This window comes from Temnothorax nylanderi, unplaced genomic scaffold, assembly GCF_030848795.1.
Source record: "Temnothorax nylanderi isolate EJ_2023f unplaced genomic scaffold, tnyl_v1.0 TNYL_tig0017_pilon, whole genome shotgun sequence".
In the NCBI taxonomy this organism is placed as follows: domain Eukaryota; kingdom Metazoa; phylum Arthropoda; class Insecta; order Hymenoptera; family Formicidae; genus Temnothorax; species Temnothorax nylanderi.
In genome coordinates, this window is record NW_027249079.1 from 1,546,635 (window position 1) to 1,567,537 (window position 20,903).

Genomic DNA, 20,903 nt, shown 5'->3' on the forward strand with positions numbered 1-20,903 from the left:
TGCTTCCATACCTCTTTCTTAAAGTAATGATTTACTCCCAGTCATCGATTCTTCTAATTTTTAAGGCAGTACTAAGAGCAAATTTAATAACGGTAACGTAGATTTTTTATGTGATATTTATAATTGTTCTTTCCTTCTTATAGCGTTTACACAAGGAATCTATTCTAGTTTCGACTAAATAAAACACATGTCATATTCTTTAAACAACTTTATAATACATATTATGACGTAAACATGATTTTATTTCTTTGAATCTATTTCGAAGCATTGAAACATATATAAGAAATATGTTTCCGCTTGCGATATATACGCGCGTGTATATATATAGCATATAAACATGCATTCAATTAGATATAATAAATAAATTTACATAAGTACAAATATTTTTAAATGCAATTTAAAATAAAATAATTGTAATGTACATATATATTTATAATTTATATATGTGTGAGTATATATACATACTTATACATGTAATAACTAGTTATTTATTAATTGTCAATTTGTTTTTGTTGATGCTCCATTTTTAGATGGAGTTTTGCTATCTCTTTACCTAATGTATCAATATTGTCCTGTAAAAATAACAAAATATTATTTTAAGCAATGATGAAATTGTAAAATTTCAGTAACGTTATCTAAAATATTCTAAAATAATAAATGACACTGATTAATTAATAAAATAATTATTTTTTTAAACAAAAAAAATAATTCCCTTGGTTTTAATCAGATTAAAACATCACAGTACAAGAAATTGTAAGATATAATTCCGAGAGGTAAGAAATGTCTTATAGAGGTTTACTACTCCAAAAATTGCTCGTTTCAATATGCAACAGCTCAGATACACATTGTTTGATATCATATTTTTAAATTATTTCGTTATTACTATAGTTTTTATTTAATATATTTACCTTTAAGGTGATGTTTTTTAGTAACGCATCTTCAAGAACCGCTTGCAACTTTTGGTTTATTTCTAAAGAAAGTTCTAGAGTCATATTTTCATCCGAAACTCGATGATTGTAAACGGATGCCATTATACCTCCACGTCGTGCCAATTCTGCCTGCAAGTTTGTATATTTTATTTAGAATATATATAAATAAACAAATATAACACATACATGTATACATTAACTAATAACTTTGTTTGACAATGCTTCTTAACATTATTTAGAGAATCTGTTTCCTGACACTTACTGTATCTCTTCTGCTTTTGATATGCTTGGATATAGTAAATAAAGCGAATTGAACAAATTAGTTTTATCACATCTCTATTCTACTCTATTCTATATATAATAAGATAAAATATAATTAACTAAAAAAGTACTTTTATATATACCTTGCATTTATCTCTTTCGTTACAAGTTAAAGCTCCAAAGTTCTGATGTAAAATGTAATTTTGTATTATTTTTTCTTTCTTCTGTATATCTTCGAGTAATATTTGTGTATGTCCTTTTAAAAAATCCAACTTTTCAGCCCTTTTTACATTTATATTTTGGAGTTTGATGATGCGATCCATTAGTACTTGTTTATTAAGATCTATGGAATTAATGTGATCACTACCGTTGTTATCTGATAAGGCACCGTTCGATGTATCACCTAAAAGAAAACATACACATTGTGATATGAATTTATAATAACTCCATCAATGTGGTATCGAATCTATCGATATCAAACCTGCTAAGGAAGTATTAGATCCAGTCCTGGATGCATTATCCAATGAATTACTGGGAGATGTGACTTCAAACGTTTCTAATTTTTTACGACATTGTTGCAATTCCCGTGTCAGTTCTTTTATGGAAGCCTGATGCTTCCTCTTTAATACTGCATTTTCACCCTGACTGTCCTCCAACTTCTGGGCAAAGTTCTGCGCGAGTTGAGTTTGTTCGGCGACATGCTTAGCCAGAATCTCACACTCCTCTCTCCGTTTTTTCCGTTCTTGCATCAAATCTTCTTCTAAAGTTTTGATTCTACCGGTCAATTCGTTGATGCATTCACGTAGTGGACCTTGTTCGGACTCGAGATGATTCGTCTTTGTTTGAATCGCGATGAACTCCGATTGAAGACGTACGTTCGTGTCTGTTAATTTTTGCGTAAAGTCTAACATATTCGCTTCCTTCTGTCGGCAGGCCTGCATATCGGATAGCAATTCCTCGTTGCTCGATTGTAATTGCAGTAATTTTTCTTCGGTTGACACTATGTATTCTTCTTTACTGTAAAAACAAAACGATTATTTAGTAATTAAAATAATCATTAAATAGGGTTAAAATTTAACATTATAAAATCTTCAAAGTTATGAAAATATAGTAATTAAACAAATTTTAAACTCAAAATTTGTCCAAGAATCTGTAGATGATAGACAGCTTGAAAGACTTGTGTTATTAATAATCCAATTATCATTTTTTATGTATACGACTTGCTAAGTTATTTTTTATATCTTTATAATATATAATATTATAAATATTTTTATTTATAAAATATAATATTGAAACTATAGTATACGTACTGTTGCAATTGAAGTTTTAACGTTTCTAATTGGGAGACTTGGTTTAATAATTCGGTTATTCGTTGCTGACGTTGATCCGCAACGATCCTTAAATCACTCAAATCATTTTCATTATTTAATCGAACTTTCTCATACTCTCGTACTTTTAGGCTAAGCTTCTTATTTTCTTCAATTAAGTTTTGCTGCTTAGATTTGAGTGCTTCTAGCTCCTTTTGCAATTGAAGCCTCAGTGTTTCTTTATCTTCTGTAACGTGTCTTTCCAAGATCAAACGTGCCTGATGCTCTTTCAGCTGTTGGTCCAACGTCACAGCTTTATTCTCTTCAGATTGCTGAAATTTACGAAATGATTCTTGCGTCTCGCGGCGTATCTGCTCGCACTCTTCTTTCATATCATTTATTTTCATCTGCAACATACATTTAAATAATATTGATATTCCACTTGAATTTCTTTAACGGTGATTAGCAATGAAATGTTGGGGCAATTACTAAGATCGCCAATAATCACGTGATATAATGAGATTGGATAACTTTTAAGAAAATTTATCCCATGCTAAAAGTAGTCGTAAATAATTAACAACCCGCATATAGCAATCAAAAGGTAATAAAAAAAATATGTATCTCTTCTGTTAAATCCAAAACACAATTTTCGAACTACTTTTCGCACGATTTAAACTATGTAAGAAATAAAATTGTATCGTATTTTATTTTACCAAAGCTTTATCCAATTTCTGTTGAGTATCCTTCTGCGACTCCATTTCGGTTTTAAGCTTAGTTTGCGTCCACTTTAGTTTAATCTCTTTCAATTTAACATCCTCTTTCAAATTCTCTATCTCCTTTTGAAGATCGGTTACTTCACGACATTTTCCGTCCAAAATGTTACATATTCTTGTGCGCTCGCCCTGTGCTTGGCGCAACTTGCCTTGCAGTAATTCCTGATCCTTTAGAAGTTCCTTAACCTTACGTTCCGTGGAATCCCTCACTCTGTGTGTCGCATACATCGAGAATTAAACAAAGCAATTGTAGGTGTAATTTAATATTTAATTAAATATTGGTTTATCACGGGATAACAGCTGGTCAGTAATTGGCCGCTTATAATACGCCCGATCTCCGGTTTCCGTGCTCTAAATCTTTTTCAGGCACGACCGACAAAAGTAACAACATACAAAAGTACGGGAATGTCTTGAAGACACTTTCTCTTTTCTTTTATTAATTAGTTTGAGATACATATGGCGTTTTAAAATTATTCCTTTGTCTCAATACTAGATTTTACAACCTTTGTCGATCCTGCCTGAAAAGTATCAAAGCTAAATTATTCTTTTTACAAATACCTTTGTGTATCAATCAGTTGTTTCTCGCTGGTTACATATCTCATGACCATGTCTTCCTTCTCCTTATTAACCGCGGCACATTCCTTCTTCAGAGCTTCTTGCGTGTCCAGCGATGTGCTCAAGTCGGCCGTTAATTTATTGACAATTTTCTCCAAATTCTCCACTTGTAAGGTAAGCGCGTCCGTACTCGTCTCGGTTTCTCGAAGCGAGCTATTCGAACGATTTAACTTCTTTAAATATTCCATTTTCTTCAGTTTCGAATGCTCGAATTTTAAACTGGTATAATCCTTTAATAAGGCAAGATATAAAGGATGTTCTAAAGAGCCGTATTTTAGAATATTTGAATCTGCCAATGCATTAAAATCAGACGAGTCTTCCTTATACGGGTCATCATACAACTCGTCCGTCTGCAGAAAACTTTTATTTGCATCCGCCTCTGCCGACGACACGTCGCGTTTTACTCGTTCATCGATCATGTCACAATCTAATCTATCATTGTTTTTAAGTACGTGATACTTTTTCTCGTCTGATATTTCATTCTCAAGATTATTATATAACAGCTGTTCTTCAGAAACATCGTACGTTTTGTTTTCTTGCGTACAAGCAAATGGATTTGCCTCTTTCTCGTTTTTCATCACGCTATCCAAGTTATCCTCGCTCTTGTCGTGATTTTGTTTTACCGTACAATCCGTCGTATTAGTCCGACTTGACGCTGAATTTGTATCTAATCTAGACGTTACGTTAGTCGAAGGATATCCGTTATTGGTACAAAATCCCGCGGCATCGATTTCGATAGATTTCGAAATGTGATTGTACTTCAACGCCAAATTCTGCGGTAGTAAAGCCTTTTCCATGATGTTCGTCGACTTTTCCGTAATGAAATTCAAAAAGTTACGGCTCTTGTTTAAAAGCTGCACGTTCGACTGCATTATGTTCATTGGATTCGTCAGGAGAGACATTTTTACGAGTTTACTATCATCGGCTAACGTTGGCCGAGATATTGAACCTCGCGCATTAATACTTAGTGTCGGAGTTAAACTCGGTCCATTTTTCTCGCACACATCTACCTCGGTTTGATTTCGCTCATTCGCAGTCTCGTTATCGTTTACCCGTAATCGTGAATCTATCGTTTCTTCGCAAAATTGTTTCGTTTCGGATACGTCACCTTCTGCAGTCCGTTCTTTAAGGTAATTTTTCTCGTATTCATCTTCCATTCGATCACTCTGACACGCTTTAACAGTCTTTTCATTTATGGAATATTGTGAATCAGATAAAGGATTTTTCATCTCGTTCAAACGATTGAACAATGTCTCTTCTTCGTCGGTGCAAGCTGTCGCTACATTTCTCCGTGTAAGTACATTCTTTTCAAACGTGTTAACTTGATTGCTAACTAAGTATGAATCCAAAGATGCTATCGCAGGTAACGAAGCACTCGTGCAGTGGGAATGTGAATGGCGAAGAGATTCATCGTCGTACGAAAGGCGACTCTCGCTACTGGACAACTGGCAAGCTTGAAGTTTTGTATTGGGAACGTCAGCGACAGACTTATCCTCCTCGAAAGTGATGGGTAGGCTTATGTTGTCCGTCGAACAATTTGATCTTATCTCCCTACCATTCCTCCTTGATAACGCCGAGTCGCTTTTGCTTTCAAACATGTTGCTCCCACAACGGCCACTTCGAACTTGCGAAATATTATCCTGCATTGTCATTCCTGGTGCAAAAATATATATTGTCATCATTTTCTTCAAAAATTAATAACTACTTAGAAGGCATCAAATAAGCTAATAGACTAAACTCGTGTAAGGGGTACGTGCCGTCCACAATCTAATCCCGTGTTAGAACTTTACATTAATTTACTGTATAAAACGCCAGGGAACTGATTATTTTTTAAATTATTGCTCATTATACACAAACAAATTTCATAAAAAAAATCAATACCGTTGATACATCAATCTCGATTATGCTTTTAAAGAAGAAAATATCATATATCTATTTTTAGTCTTATTTTTGGTCTTTATATTATACAGTGTTTTATAACTAATTACGACAATCACGTTTCTAGAAACTTGACAGGATTAAAAATAACATATATCTTTTTCTTTTGACATCCCACACAAGTCAATATACTTAATATACTGCGACAAGGAACCACTTGGCTTCTCCTCGAAAAAATAACACTGAAAGTAACATTGGAGATTGAAGAATTACAGAAACAGCGTTGCTTGTACGTTTCATCTTAAGGAATACATTCTTTCACCGTTGACATTTATCTGGAATGTATACTGGCTTCCAACACAGCTGTGCAACTCGCGACGCACATATGCACCGCCGAAACGGGACGTCTCCCCGTTCCTCGGGCTTGGATTTGTACCTTCGAGCAGACGGACGTCGTGCCTCGTGGGTGAGTCGACCCGGTCGTGTTCCACGGCGGCGAAATCCGTCTCGTCCCCAAAAGGCTCCAGACTCTCGCCCATGCCGATCGAAGCACGTACGTCTGTTAGGTGCTGTTAGGTCCAGCCGTGTCTCGCGAGTCACGACTTGGTCGTGTTCGCGAATGTTCGCGCGGGCCTGCCGAGCCCCGGCATTACGGGCAGACGGGTCGCGAGACGCATCCGAGATTCTCTATAAAATTGAAAAAAAGCGTACCCACGCGCGAGGAACCGCCCGCCAACCCCCGGTCACGCAACTGTCAATAGTAACGCACAACTGTCAAGTCAATAGCCGTCACCGCCGTCAGTCCCTGGTGGCGAGCAGTGTTGTCAGGTGAGTCGCTCTTTCCGCGCATGCGCGTCAAGTACAGCATCGCGATGGTATTTAAATTCGAATTAATTTATGCAGATCCTATTTTGATCGCTCCTATAAAGACAAAGTTGTACACAATAGATACACATAAAAAAAGCCACATGTCAAGGATAATTCTACGTTTATAGAAAAAATGCAATAATATAATGCGACCTGGGACTCGCGCGTGCGCCGTTCCGAGGCACGTCAAGAGCTAGCCACGTGACCGATAAACTCGGGCTTTGTTTTGGTGGTCGAGCCTCCTGCCTCCTTCGCCTCCTTGTTCATCATTCCTTCTTTTCTCTCCAACGCTTGATTTATATATATTATATCTTGTTATAAGTGCAGAAAGTATTACATTTTAAATTTGTTCTTTGCACTTGAGCTGAACTCTTAGCACTTTTCATCTTCTTTCCTTTTCTCTGCTTCTCACTCCACGTGTTGCGTACACAGTACACACACAGTCGTCGAGACCAATCGAGGCAGGCGAAACGTTGATCACTGGTTGATACCGGTTTACGCAGTTGACCTCACGGGAATATCAATTAAACGGTCCGTCCGCAAATCAACATTATGAGTTTACGCTGGAAAATATTTCACGGAATTAGACAGAGGTATCTATATTGGCTTGACTCTTTTAAAAATACAACACTAGCTATTCCAAACAGTATTATGTTTTATACAACATATTTTTTTGTGTATAATTTCACACGTGTTACCGATTAATTTCAGATCGCGGATACCACCGCTGCAGGTGATAGTAAGAGATTACAACACCTGCCAGCAGTCTCCTACGGAGAGGGAGCATGGATCCTCCAAGAATACGCGAGATCCTGCTACGTTGTACGCAACGTGTGTTGCCGTTGCCGTCTTAGGTATATCTTATTACACTTTCAAATACAAAAGAAACGTCTACGCTCTCAGCGCAACGCAAAACGTACAATGTGGTCAATTGCGCAAGGACATGAAGACCTACACTCTGGAAGAAGTGGGGAAGCACGGCAGCAAGGAAAATCGCATCTGGGTTACCTATGGGCAGGGTGTATACGATATAACGGATTTTGTCGACAAGCATCCGGGCGGTCCCTCAAAAATTATGATGGCTGCAGGGGGCACCGTCGATCCGTTTTGGACCATATTCGCGAATCACAATACCCCAGAGATCCACTCCCTGCTGGAATCCATGAGAATCGGAAATATATCGGAGGAGGACGCTAAATCTAATAAGAGCGATTCGTACGATCCGTACGCGAACGAGCCCGCTAGGCATAAGGCCCTAATAATTAACGGCAATAAACCCTTCTGCGCGGAACCGTCATCGTCGCTGTTAGTCGAGAGTTTTCTTACACCAGCGTAAGTGTACTATTCAAATTGGTTTCCTTTCTTTATGATACATATTTCAATTACGCTGTAACTGATATCGTATCCTACTTTTTTTCAGCGATTTCTTTTATGTAAGAAATCACTTACCCGTTCCTGAGATAGATTTGAAGGATTACACGCTAGAATTGGCGATAGAAGGAACGACCAAAAAGACGCTTGACTATAAGGCGATAACGAAGTATAAAAAGCACACGATAACAGCGGCTGTAATGTGCGGCGGAAACAGGCGTTCAGACATGTCAAAGGTAGATCTGTACAAAAATTAAGGAATTATTGCTCAAATTACTGAAACCAATAGCAGGTACATGACGCTTAATTTACTTACAGATAAAGACACTGAAAGGTATTAACTGGAACGTGGGTGCTGTTGGAAATGCGACATGGACAGGTGCACGATTGTGCGACGTATTAAAAGATTTAGGAATTAATGAAGATGCATTTAATCATGTTCAGGTATTTTCTTAATTTGCCATTTGCATTGGAAAAGCATTGAAAAAAAGTATTGATTATTTTATCAGTTTGAGGGATACGATCTGGATCCATCTGGTATGCCGTATGGGGCAAGCATTCCTATCTCTAAAGCAATGGATCCGAGAGCGGACGTGATCTTGGCTTATGAAATGAACGGCAAACCATTGAGCAGAGATCACGGATTCCCGATTAGAGTAATCGTACCTGGTGTCGTTGGTGCGAGAAACGTGAAATGGCTGAGTATGGAAAATTCTCAAGCTCCCGATTGCGCATAATTATTGAACTTGTACTTATATTAAGCTATATTTGTCAGGCAAAATTAGCGTGTCGAAGGAAGAGAGTCAGTCGCAGTGGCAACAGGGTGACTACAAAGGATTCTGCCCAAGCACAGACTGGGACAATGTGGACTTCAGTAAATCGCCCGCGATACAAGAAATGCCTGTAATATCGGCGATATGTGAGCCGCAAAATTCAGATGCGGTCAAAGTCAACAAGAATGGCAAAATCCAAGTGAAAGGTAAAAGCGAAAATGGAACAGTCGCATGAAGCTGAATTACACAAATTGGTCTCATTATTTTTATGACGAGCATTGCATCCTAAATTTCTTAAATGTTTGTAAAATATAATTACTACTTCGTCAGGTTACGCATGGTCCGGTGGTGGCCACAAGGTAATCCGTATTGACGTCACAAATGATAAAGGTGAGAAAGATGAGAAAATGAGGCTGAAACCAGCCTGATTATTTTGCTTTCTTTAACGATCTCTCACCATTAAATTCTCGCGCTTTTTAATTACAAAGGTAAGACTTGGCACACAGCGGATTTGACGGAAGATCTTCAGGCGAAGCAAGGTCGATACTGGAGTTGGACATTGTGGAACGTGGAACTTCCTGTGGACAAGAATTCCAAAGAGGTTGAAATCTGGGCGAAAGCGGTCGACTCGGCGTATAATGTCCAACCGGAAAGCTTCAATAACATCTATAATTTAAGAGGATTGCTCTGCAACGCGTATCACAAAATTAAAATTCAATTGAAGCAATGAACGAATTGGTTTTCCATTGATCATTGGCATATCGTCTTGAGTCTTGCAAGTCAAGAATTTGGTACTCTCTCTACAAAAAAAAATTTGTGATATACGAAAAGAGAAAATTATGCTTATTATCCTCCAAGTATTTCTTTTCTCTAAACGATAAAGATGTGGTAATTTAAGGTACAAATCATTGTACATTATAATGAATTGATATGTAATTATCGCAATTATTATATATACAATTTTGTAAGAAAAATCGATGCAATGATACTCGTGAAATCACGAAGCTTGTAGTAATGAATTGCGTTGTCCTTCCTTTGGTCTACAAACCGTACGATGTGTAATGAGTTTTTAATAAAGTATAATATATTGGTTGAGAATACCAGAGAAGTTCCATGCTTCTAAATACAGACGGAGAATTTATTCGAACTGGCGGTTCTAAATCCGGAATTTCGTGCTCTCGCCGCACGAGGTCTTCGAGAGCAATTCACTGGTCTTTCGTCACTCTTGTCAGAGAGAAGAATTCTTCTCTCTGCTCTTGTGATTCGTGCTCCAGAGAATGCGCACGCTCGCTGACAAGTCGATTTCATAACCTAAAAACACTATTTTTTTTTAACTGTACAATATCGGATGTAAAAAGACTTGGTTTTATCGCAATATATATATTATATATAAATTCTAGGAAGTTTGGTGAGAATTATTATTGGATAATCTTTCGTTGATCTCTAAAATTTTACATCTTTAGATCACAATAATAGATCATGTAACAGTGTTACATTGAAATGTTAAATTTATGTTATGCAGAGCAAGACTTCGGATTTTGATAAATAAATATATAGACGATATTTTTATTCATTATATAAAGAGTTAGATAAATATAAGATGCATAGTACTGCCTCTGATTTCTTGTAGAAAAGTTATTTTAGGAAGATCTAAGATTATCACACAAGCGTATCGTAATGAAAGAACTTATATACCAACATGTTTCCAGAGTTTGAATATGAACAGAGGAAAATAGTTTACACTGTACCAATGGCTATGAGAAAAAGGAGCGGCTCCGGTGCCAAACGTCAACACAAATGCAAGCTAGTACCGATCTACGAGAGTTTCTTTAAAGGCGAAGACCTGACGCTAGCTCATCCAAATTTCTGGAATGAATTGTTCCTTATTAAACCTATGGTACGTATCCTGGGACTGTTTTCGCCATTTTCCGACTTATCGAAGATAAATATTTATTTCATGCAATATATATTGCAGGTACCTCATATCGAAAATGAAATTCTACATATGACATCGGAACAGCTAAATGCCAGCAAAGAAAATTTGAACGCATTGGTGTGCCACTGTGTTGACACATTAGTCGATGAACATCCATTTAGAATAGTATACGCGCTGCAAACTTTAGCAGCCGTCATCCAGTCCATGTACAAGAAAGCCAACCAGGGAGACTATGGATTTAATTTAATAGATATTCTAGTAGGCTTCGATTCTGCGGAGCAGAGGATGACTACGTTAATGCAGCATTGTAATAATTTTTTAACAGGTAATATATAGGGAACAATTTAATAATGTGTGTGTATATATATCTTTATTGTTTTCGGAACATTCATATCTCAAGCTTCTTATTATATATATTTAAAAAAAAAATTAATAACAGTACTGAAAGAGCAGAATACATGTTTTTTAGGTGAATATCCGGATAGTTTGAAAGCTTTGTGCCTGAAATTGTTATTAATAATAGTTACCGGTATGGATAATATCAGCCAAAATACCTTACTGGAATATGTGATGTTAAACAGTGTTTTTGAATCGCTAATTCAAGTATGTTAGACATTTATAAATAGTAATTTTTTATTTTCATGAAAATGTCTAAATAAAATTCTGAATAAAGTTCGATCTTACGTCTATTAATAATTGCTTATATTATTTTGTGTAGTTATTGAGAGATACAGCTGCTAGAAATCGTCACGGTCATGATGCAGTTTTACTGTTAACGCTTTTAGTCAACTATCGAAAATACGAAAGTGCAAATCCCTATATCGTCAAGTTATCAATTTTGGACGATGAATTAGCTCTCAATGGATATGGACAAGCTATATCGAGTTCATTGACGGAATTTTGCCGGCAATTTGCTCAACAAAGAGCGGGTATTGTGACTGCAATAATAGTATATTGTAGTAATACAACTGTTTAGATAATCAATATTTAACGTAATCATTCAGTGTAATAATAATGCGATATATTTTCAGAAATACAAGCATCTTGGCTGTCTTCGTTAACTAGTATAGTTGGCAGCATGTTTGTCGGAGAGGAAGAAGCGAAAACCCAACAAGTTCGCGCGAATAATGCTTTACTTTTAGCTTTATATGAGGCTACACATTTAAATCGTAATTTTGTAACTACTTTGGCCTATACGCAAAGTGATACTAGTGCACCTCCATCGCCGAATAATACCCTGGGCCCAAACGCGGTAGCTCCTGGTGCTTCACCACCCGACGTGATGGCTCAGCCGTTCAACTTACTAGCAACCTTCCTGCAGTATTGGTGAGAATATAATATAAATTATTATAAAATTATTAATAATTCGCTGCTTAACAATTGTGAGATATCTGCATTTGCATTACAGTTCGATAGTTATGCAAGTAATTCGAACGGAGGCTATAATGAATAATGTGAAGCTGTGCTTCTTGATACTAAGCTGCATTGCGGAGGACCAATATGCAAACAGTTTAATGCACGACGCGAATCTGGCATTTAGAGTTCAGCTACATAGAGTACCTATGCATCATAGAAAGTTGCAGGATAAGGCAGCGCCGGCTCAACCGCTTGCAGCTACGTTACTCGGTATCTTTTCAATATATGTTTCAGGAGTTCGTGTTTCTTATGTTCTCTCGAAATATAATAGAAACCAAATAAGGACAGAGTTCCACTAGTGTCGAAGCATTTGCTGCTTACAGCTTATAAAATATTATGCAAATAGTTGCTTAAATTTCGAGATGAGTTATAATAAATTAAAGAACGTTTTAAATACTCGTTTTTCATTATGTTACTTAAAATGATTGTTATCTATATCGTTTCGTTATAGATCTGCTTGTCGAGTTTGTGACATCACACATGATGAAGAAATTTCCGCTTGAGTTATATCATCAATGTATCGGCGTTTTACAAAGACTGCTGTGCTATCAGAAGAGGTGCCGTGTCAGGCTTGGTTATCAGTGGCGGGATCTTTGGACCGCGCTAATTAACTTACTTAAATTTTTAACAACGCACGAAAGTCATCTTATTAAAAAAATGAACATATTTCCTTTAGCTATTCAGGTAATGAGACATTTGAGAAATTGCATTGTCATACGATCGAACAAGATAATACTTTGATTACTTTTGACAACAGGTGGTGAACGTTTTAAATTTCTTTATTACGTACGCTGATACATTCCTATCGTCACCCAATAGTTATGATGAATTATTTTACGAAATTATCCGTATGAGACTTATCTTCACCAATCTAAATGCCATGGGTAAGTAGCTGTTAATGATGTAAGAATTTTAGTGCTTTAAACAAAATAGTAAATAGTACGAGTACCAAATATTTTATAACGAGTATATCTGGAAATGTTCTAGCACTCAGGTATTCGACTAGTGAAACGTACGAGTACAAAGAACACGCGCTCAAATTAACGAATTCTCTCGTCAATGTGAGGGATATAGTAAATCATTTTCCACCGAAGATAGCTGCGTGGCTGGCGAAGGAAAGCTTGTCGACACCAACGGAACAACAAATTCTAGCTATTATAATACAGAATTATGACAGTCTCGCTTTAAAACTGCAGGATAATCTGGATCAATACGAGAGATACTCGGAAAAGCCTAATCATACTGCGTTTTTTGAGGAAATGGTAATAAAATAAAATACATTAATTTATATACTTGTTTCGTCTTATATCAAAATTCTGTAAGTGATATTTTAAACGTTATTATTTTCAGGTGACTGGAGTGATAGTGGATACACGGGCTTCGATAGATCTTAATACTTTAGATACGCAAACTATACTAGAAGAGCTTTCAAATATTTCATAATGTAAAAACGTATATATTGCAATATATTTTCAACATTGTGTGGTTACTGTATCTTTTCTTACGTATTCCCAGCCAGTTTTTCTTATAAATTAATCAAAAGTCAAATGTATATTCATGGAGATATGTCTAAAGATTGTTTATCATTCTTAATATTTGTTTGTTATTTTTTATAATTCCTCAATTAAAATTTTATTTCGTTAAAACAATCTCTAGAATATACCGTATGTGTATGAATAATACGAAGACTATCATATGAACAACAAGAAATCGATATTATTCATAAAAATGTACAGTTACACATTGTGAAGATATATAATGTGTATAAAAATACAAAATTTATTGGTACTTCAATTTTATTTCTTAAATATATACTGTACACGTCCGTATATCTTTTTCTAATTTTTAAAATTTATATTATCAAAATAATCACTTATCTGATCCAATGATAATTCACGATAAGTTGAATTGTTCACATCGTGGATTTCGAATAAAGGAACCGATTGGGTTGCCGCTTTGCCAATGACAATTATGTAAGGGTAGCCCAATGCACGTGCGAACACTAGCCGTTTGCCGATCGTGTGATGCGAGCGATCGTCCAATATCGCATCAATATCTCGTTTACAAAGTATCTCAGACAGCTGCTCGACATAGACAGATGTATCCTCTTCTTTGCTTCCAGCCTACGGGTCCCAATTCAGTATGTAATAAGAAATATTCTTTAATAGAGATAAAGTCATATTTATCACTTTACTACCTTTGGTGGTATGATGCATACTGTATATGGTGCTAACTTTATAGGCCACCTAATTTCGTTATTAGTCGACAAGATTTCGGCAGCTAACGTAATGATACGACTTAATCCGAGACCGAAACAGCCCATTACCATAGGTTTCGATTTATGCTGCTCCACATACATCGCTTTTAACGGCTGCGAATACTTTGTGTCTAACAAAAATGTATGCCCTACCTGCGATTACCGTTTATGCAATGTAATATATCGTTTTTGTGACATTAGCTATCAAGTATTTTTTTTTCTTAGAAATTCCTACATTACCTCAGCAGCAATATGTTGATGCAGTTCATTTTTACATTCCGGACAACTCGTAGTTTCGGAAATACTCTGATTAATAGAGAAATTGCACGAGGGGCACTGAAGTATCGTGTCTTCACCAATATCAGATATATAATGATATTCGTGTGACATCAGGCCTCCGATTGCTCCCACATCACCTATGCCTTTTAACATTTATCATTAAATAATCCTCTAAGGCCTTTCCAATGTTACAACTATGCGTCTATGAATACGCAGATTCTAGTATATCATTAGAAATGTTAATTACTTTTTATGTACTTTATACCAATCTGCCTAAAAATATTATTATAAGACTCGCAGACTAAATCATACGTATGTCGTGCGTTGTCCAAGTTAGTATCGAACGTGTATAAATCTTTCATGATAAATTCCCGGCTACGTAGGAGACCAAGCCGTGGTTTCATTTCGTCTCGCCATTTACTCGAAATTTGATATAACTTCAACGGTAATGATTTAGTAGAGAGCTGTCCTACTGATGACACCAAATCACAGATTGCTTCTTCGTATGTCTATAATAAAACAAGTTTATCCAAAAGCACACTTCTATATTAATAAAATTAGCATTCATATATTTTCGGTCAAAATAGAAGATAAACACATTACACATTTTTAGTCAAAAGATTTATCTTGTTAGTTTAGAAAAATTTCTTGTTAATTGAAATGTGTCATTGGCTTTTCTATTCCAGAAATAAATTTTTCAATTTCTCTTCCAAGAAACTCGGACCCAAAATTTTATCTAAAATAAAACTTAATAGGAAAATACAGTATATATATTTCTTACTTACTGGGCTCAATATATACATCTTCTTGTGTCTATCTATAACTGTAAACAACTCGGTTTTATTGGAATCTAATCTGTCGGTTTTCTTCCACAGGGCAGCGGGAGTCAACGCTGGAAGTAGTATTTTTTCCGCGCCGATATTTGCCATTTCTTTGTCGACTAGTTCGATTAACTTATTTAAAATTCGCACTCCTAACGGCAGTAGGGCGTACATGCCAATGCTAACTGGTTTAATGATTCCATAATTGATCATTAACTGAAACAATTAAAAAGATTAAAGATGAAGCCTTCAAGTTGAAGGAAAATCAGTCGTTTAATTCGGGAATTTTTATGGAACATATAAAAATTAAATGAATATTTGAACCTAGACATAATTTGTTCAAAGGAACTATTAGTTTTTAATTGTAAATTTAGGAAACATTGTCTTAACATTACAATTTCTAACAAAACATTATTACATCAAGCAAGTGATTTTCAACGATTGAAAAGCACAGTGCAATAAACACTTTGCCCCAGAATTTATTTATCTATTTGAAAGTATTATCAAAATATTTTTAATTAATGTTTTTAAAAAGTACCTTGCACACACCTTATGACCTTTAGATGCAATTTCTGTCTTTTCTACGCTATCGAGCGATCCACTCGTTGCCAGGGGTTGAAATATCTTCGACATCCGAGTCAGATTAATAATTTTCGTTTTACTTGCCATTTCTGAGGATGTTTACACAACAATCGACAACGATACACGTGCGGGAAAACCGGCCAATCACGTGGAACGTTCGCCGACGAGTGCTCGATCATAGAGCGGCGCAAATCAGCGCTCAATCAGCTGTTTTTATCACTGAAATCGCAGCGCCGTCTGTAAACATCTTCCATAAATCAAAAGTAAAGAGAACGCTACCAGAGAGAAGGATCCTTCTCTCTGACGCTACATTTATGCTGGGTCTACAATGCGAGTCACAAAGTCGTGAGTCGCAAGAATTGACCAATCACAGTCGATTATTCTCCTCAAATTCGACTGTGATTGGTCAATTCTTGCGACTCACGACTTTGCGACTCGCATTGTAGACCCAGCATTATTCATTTTAATTGCAATTTACAATTGCAATTGCTGGCAGAACCTGCAGAAGAAATAATGGACGCAGGGCTGCGTTCGAGAACCACGCTCTTCGGAAAAAATCACACCTTGGCAGAATAGCAGAAAGCAAAAAAGCAGAAGCCAATCAGAACTCGCGCTGGTAAGCAGAAGGGAGCGTCCCGTTTGACCACAGCGATTGACCACAACCACTCACAGCCCCCGATGCCTGGAGTTTTCCCCTGAACCAACCAATCAGATATTTTTATTTTAAATCAATTGATGACGTGGTCAATTGAGTCCCGCTCATGTACTGTGCATGCATACCGTAGGATGAGGACAGCCACGTAATGTTCTCTCTCTTTTTCTTGCGTTATAATACGGAAGATATTGTTTATTGTATAGTTTATAAGCTCCATGTAAATTGGAATACGATTATTTATGTATTTTTTAATTAAAGAATCAAACATTGCGTCTAGCCATAAGTATAGCATTACATATAAACTTGTAAGAAGAAACGTTTTCCAACTATTAAAATATTTTTACATCGTTCAATATTTTGTATGTACATTGCTTTAATTTCTTTGAATTAAGTATCTAAAAGTAACTATTGCAATATATACAGATAATAAACATAAAAGAGTTTAGGGTGGCAGTGTGGTCTTGTGGTAAAGCGCCAGACTCGTAACTCCGAGGAACCGGGTTCGAGTCCACCTGATCACAGGAATTTTTATATTCCAAACTGCATCCCCCGCACGAGTGGGGCTTGTGCGGAGAAACTGGGCTATCTTTCGGAGGAGACATTAAATTTGAAATTGGTCGTCAAGCTTGGGGGGGAGCTTGGGAGTTTTGGTCAATTTAGTGCGTGTTACGCCTAAGTTGTAGTGTCTATATACTCCTGTTTTTATAATATATAAAAATATATTGCAATAATTATAATTACCTGAGGTCGCTAGTATTATACTTAGAAATATGAGAATATGGATTGTGTAACTTCTATTAATAAGAAGAAATAATGATCTTAAGGAGGGAGCGGCACATCCATTTAAGTCTATTTTGTTCGAGAGAGATTGCATATATTTTCTCTTATAAGCTAGATGATATTTGTCTCAGAAGATAAAAACATATGAACATACACACAATAAATCAGTGACGCAATAGATACATGAAAATAACATAAAGATTAGTTGGTGAATGATCCCTTTCTTTATCTGATTTCGATGTGGTAGTATTTCTTAAAAACACTTCAGGGTTCTGTTCGTTTTCATCTTTTAATGTTAAGCCATTATAAGAAGACTTATCCAAGCATGTAAACCTTTAAAGGTACCATGAAATGGTTACTATAAATATTCATAGAAAAGTATATCATGAAAAGAATCATTCATCTGAAATTATGACTCAATAATTCTAAGCGGGAGATGGTAAACAAGATCACCGCCGTAATGATTGTTATCTTTGTAACTCAATGGATAGTCGTGACAAATCCTTAATATGTCTAAGAATAACTTAACGAATATGAAATTAGAATACAGAGTTTCTTTTACATTTATGTGCACTTTTCACAAGAATCGTGTTTCTCAAACTATCAAAATGAATCGTAATGAATTGACAAACTTAATTATTTGATTGCAATCGATTGAATGAAAATGTATCTTGTACTGAGCTCAGCTTTTCGTTATAAAACCAGAAAGGTTTGTTATCATAAGAAGGACTTTCTTTCCGAAAGTTGACCTTCCTTGAGGTAAACAAATTTGGTGGCCTCTGTAAGAGAGATTGAATATGAGCCGACTGTAACGCACGTTACCTAAGGCTTTATTCAACTAGCTAAACTTCGATAGATTTCTTGGTTTACCTCACAAACAGCAGAATCTTCGCTTTTGTATAGGCACATCCTTGACAGGATGGCGTGACTGGCTTGCGCCGTAATTGAATCCCTCTTATTAATGTTGATAATAATTAGCTACGAGGGAATGCTCGAAACAGTAACGGCAGTAGTCGTCCTTCCTTCCTTTGAAATATACTGGAATACTGGCCCTCCTTCCTTTGTGTAATTAACTGAGGCGGCCAGCTCTCGTGCTTCGTGGAACTTCTCGCTCGGATGCGGGATAAAACAATGTCCCTTTCGATCAAGTGATTAACAAATCTCTTGGATGATGCAACATCCGTTTTACTAACTGATCGTATACACGTGCGACTTGATCTACGTTTCGGTAACGAATGGCCTCGCGCTTCGACGAGATCGAGCATGCTCGGCCCGCGCACGCGCCTACAGCCTCACACACTGCCCGGGCTCGCATCGCACCGAGTCACGGTCGGCTCACGTGACCGACGTCCCCCGAACAATGCCGACTGCGCCGCGCGCTTCTATATATACATCTCTCTTTCTAACACTAGTATTATACTTAGAAATATGAGAATAAGGAATAATCCTTTCGTATACTGCATTTTCTCTCTTGAACACTTTTTCCTTTTCTATTCAAATAGATTTCCGATTCTATAACACTTGACGCGGCCGATTCGTCCTTATCACGACAAAGTGAGAATGATGACTCGTCCTCAATTTCAAATTTAGAGGACGAGGCAGTGTTTTCACGTCGTCATTAGACATCATAAAGGTGCGATTTCACGATGACGCTCGACGCTGGATTCGAGCGTCAAACAGCGCCAAAAAGCTAAACTGTGTTTAGCTTTGACACTCGACGCTCGAATTCAGCCAATCCAGTGGTTAGGTTATATTTCGCGTCCCTCTGAATCTATCACGTGACCAGATTTGACGCTCGAATCCAGCGTCGAGCGTCATCGTGAAATCGCACCTTAGGCCCAGTTCAACAGTGGCCAGTTAGCTTAACTAGTAGTTAATTCTCACTCTCCGTCTCTTTCTAACCTTTGAGGTTAGAAAGAGACAGAGAGTGAAAGTTAACTACTATTTAAGCTAACTGGCCACTGTTGAACTGGGCCTTAAAGCTGGCCACACACACTGGGAGCTTTCCAGCAAGTGACACAAGCCGACACAAACGTCGTTCTATCTTTCTTTTTTGGCAATGAGTAACAAAGACAAAACGATACCTGTGTCGACTTGTGTCGCTTGCTGGAAAGCTCCCACTTTTTCGTAACAGTAACAGTAGGATTTCGACCAATCGCGTTACTCGATTCGGAAACGTACGGCCGCTTACTGATTAAAACGAGCATAAGTTTAATGAGATTCGTTAATTAATTTGGCTAAAATTTGGGAAAAACCGTTTCTAAGCTGCTTTTTAGGCCTGAAAAGCTGCTTTGAAACGGTTTTTCCCAAATTTTAGCCAAATTAATTAACGAATCTCATTAAACTTATGCTCGTTTTAATCAGTAAGATCAGCCGCAACCCGCTACAGAGCCGGATTTTCCATTTTGGCTCTTAAAAAATTTATAATAAATAAAATACGGATCGCAGCTAAGCAACCCGACAGAGGTCGGTAGTGTTACTCCTGTCGACCTTTAAGGGGATCCTGGAGTGACAGCGACAAGGCATAATCGGTCTAAGCAATATCTTTGAATTGGCTGAACAGAATGGAAAATCCTTTTACACGATTAAAGTACGCACAAAAATGTAGAGGGCTGTACATGATTTTTTCTGATAAACTAAAAAAAAATTTATTTTTATAAATATTGTCTTCACCTGACGACAATATTTGCTTTATACAAAAATTCTGCAGTTTTTCTATAGAAAATAGTGATGCAGCCCTCTACAAAAAACTGTCAGGAATAATATCGTGCAATTAGAAGTAAGATTTGAAGCCTAAAAAAAAAGATATTACTTAGACCAGTGGAAGATGCAAGGTTAGGTGCTATCCTTGTCTATATCCTTGTCTATACAAGGACAGATATAGTCGGTGAGCACTTCTTTATCGACGCTGATCGAGTTCGCCTGCGGCTCCAGCATCCCCTTAAGGGGATCCTGGAGTGACAGCGACAAAACATAATCGGTCTAAGCAATATCTTTGAATTGGCTGAACAGAATGGAAAATCCTTTTACACGATTAAAGTACGCACAAAAATGTAGAGGGCTGTACATAATTTTTCTGATAAACTAAAAAAAAATTTTATTTTTATAAATATTGTCTTCACCTGACGACAATATTTGCTTTATACAAAAATTCTGCAGTTTTTCTATAGAAAATAGTGATGCAGCCCTTAGGAAAACATGTAGGAATAATATCGTGCAAGTAGAAGTAAGATTCAATGCGTACAATAAAAGAAAAATGTGAATTTTATTTTAGTACTGCAAATACGGATGCAGAATGACAAGAAGAGCAGCAACAGTAGTTGTCGAATCTTGCAAGAGATGGCGAGCAATCAAACAAGGACAGATGTCATTTCGTTAGACAAAGACAGATATAGGGAAAACA

The 20,903-nt window shown here is 36.7% G+C and overlaps 4 protein-coding genes across 7 annotated transcripts; 2 read left to right on the plus strand and 2 right to left on the minus strand.

The window, feature by feature from the left end:
- Positions 1-193: 193 nt before the first annotated feature.
- On the minus strand, positions 194-6,334 carry Golgin104 (Golgin 104). 2 transcript variants are annotated; one of them, XM_071699126.1, is made up of 9 exons: positions 6,200-6,334; positions 3,829-5,539; positions 3,211-3,481; positions 2,501-2,904; positions 1,672-2,207; positions 1,334-1,593; positions 1,192-1,215; positions 909-1,058; positions 194-572 (listed from the first exon to the last, which is right to left on the minus strand). In XM_071699126.1, exons 1-9 carry the CDS (start codon positions 6,300-6,302, stop codon positions 492-494), a joined length of 3,540 nt encoding a protein of 1,179 aa, XP_071555227.1. In that variant the 5' UTR covers positions 6,303-6,334; the 3' UTR covers positions 194-491. The 2 variants fall into 2 exon arrangements, with proteins under 2 accessions (XP_071555227.1, XP_071555228.1); XM_071699127.1 differs by lacking the exon at positions 1,192-1,215.
- A 120-nt stretch (positions 6,335-6,454) lies between these two features.
- Shop (sulfite oxidase) lies at positions 6,455-9,872 on the plus strand. 2 transcript variants are annotated; one of them, XM_071699136.1, is made up of 9 exons: positions 6,455-6,591; positions 7,063-7,223; positions 7,342-7,962; positions 8,051-8,237; positions 8,320-8,445; positions 8,511-8,703; positions 8,777-8,980; positions 9,105-9,164; positions 9,263-9,872. In XM_071699136.1, the coding sequence occupies exons 2-9, from the start codon at positions 7,183-7,185 to the stop codon at positions 9,502-9,504; spliced, it is 1,674 nt and encodes a 557-aa protein (XP_071555237.1). In that variant the 5' UTR covers positions 6,455-6,591; positions 7,063-7,182; the 3' UTR covers positions 9,505-9,872. The 2 variants fall into 2 exon arrangements, with proteins under 2 accessions (XP_071555237.1, XP_071555238.1); XM_071699137.1 differs by lacking the exons at positions 6,455-6,591; positions 7,063-7,223 and having other exon boundaries at positions 7,347-7,484; positions 7,571-7,962.
- Positions 9,873-10,019: 147 nt separating this feature from the next.
- Positions 10,020-13,615, plus strand: LOC139768686 (armadillo-like helical domain-containing protein 3). The gene is made up of 11 exons (XM_071699132.1): positions 10,020-10,182; positions 10,484-10,671; positions 10,750-11,035; positions 11,180-11,313; positions 11,429-11,639; positions 11,742-12,036; positions 12,119-12,336; positions 12,578-12,810; positions 12,884-13,010; positions 13,114-13,388; positions 13,477-13,615. Exons 2-11 carry the CDS (start codon positions 10,525-10,527, stop codon positions 13,567-13,569), a joined length of 2,019 nt encoding a protein of 672 aa, XP_071555233.1. The 5' UTR covers positions 10,020-10,182; positions 10,484-10,524; the 3' UTR covers positions 13,570-13,615.
- A 289-nt stretch (positions 13,616-13,904) lies between these two features.
- Prors-m (prolyl-tRNA synthetase 2-like protein, mitochondrial) lies at positions 13,905-16,269 on the minus strand. Of its 2 annotated transcripts, none has more exons than XM_071699138.1 (6): positions 16,033-16,269; positions 15,448-15,699; positions 14,910-15,171; positions 14,624-14,805; positions 14,324-14,536; positions 13,905-14,249 (listed from the first exon to the last, which is right to left on the minus strand). In XM_071699138.1, exons 1-6 carry the CDS (start codon positions 16,150-16,152, stop codon positions 13,965-13,967), a joined length of 1,314 nt encoding a protein of 437 aa, XP_071555239.1. In that variant the 5' UTR covers positions 16,153-16,269; the 3' UTR covers positions 13,905-13,964. The 2 variants fall into 2 exon arrangements, with proteins under 2 accessions (XP_071555239.1, XP_071555240.1); XM_071699139.1 differs by having other exon boundaries at positions 16,022-16,159.
- Positions 16,270-20,903: the final 4,634 nt, after the last annotated feature.

Excerpts from the sequence above, each read along its gene's own strand:
- LOC139768686 (XM_071699132.1), top strand. The coding sequence starts at position 10,525 with ATGGCTATGAGAAAAAGGAGCGGCTCCGGTGCCAAACGTCAACACAAA. Across the intron at positions 12,811-12,883 it reads TATTTCCTTTAGCTATTCAG|GTGGTGAACGTTTTAAATTT; the intron begins GTAATGAGACAT and ends TTTTGACAACAG. Across the intron at positions 13,011-13,113 it reads CACCAATCTAAATGCCATGG|CACTCAGGTATTCGACTAGT; the intron begins GTAAGTAGCTGT and ends GAAATGTTCTAG.
- Golgin104 (XM_071699126.1), bottom strand. The coding sequence starts at position 6,302 with ATGGGCGAGAGTCTGGAGCCTTTTGGGGACGAGACGGATTTCGCCGCC. Across the intron at positions 5,540-6,199 it reads CGACGTCCGTCTGCTCGAAG|GAATGACAATGCAGGATAAT; the intron begins GTACAAATCCAA and ends TTTTTGCACCAG. Across the intron at positions 1,216-1,333 it reads ACGAAAGAGATAAATGCAAG|CATATCAAAAGCAGAAGAGA; the intron begins GTATATATAAAA and ends ACTATATCCAAG.
- Prors-m (XM_071699138.1), bottom strand. The coding sequence starts at position 16,152 with ATGGCAAGTAAAACGAAAATTATTAATCTGACTCGGATGTCGAAGATA. Across the intron at positions 14,806-14,909 it reads TGGTATAAAGTACATAAAAA|GCATAGGTGATGTGGGAGCA; the intron begins GTAATTAACATT and ends AAATGTTAAAAG. Across the intron at positions 14,250-14,323 it reads TATGCATCATACCACCAAAG|GCTGGAAGCAAAGAAGAGGA; the intron begins GTAGTAAAGTGA and ends TGGGACCCGTAG.
- Shop (XM_071699136.1), top strand. The coding sequence starts at position 7,183 with ATGAGTTTACGCTGGAAAATATTTCACGGAATTAGACAGAG. Across the intron at positions 8,446-8,510 it reads ATGCATTTAATCATGTTCAG|TTTGAGGGATACGATCTGGA; the intron begins GTATTTTCTTAA and ends TTATTTTATCAG. Across the intron at positions 8,981-9,104 it reads TGGCAAAATCCAAGTGAAAG|GTTACGCATGGTCCGGTGGT; the intron begins GTAAAAGCGAAA and ends CTACTTCGTCAG.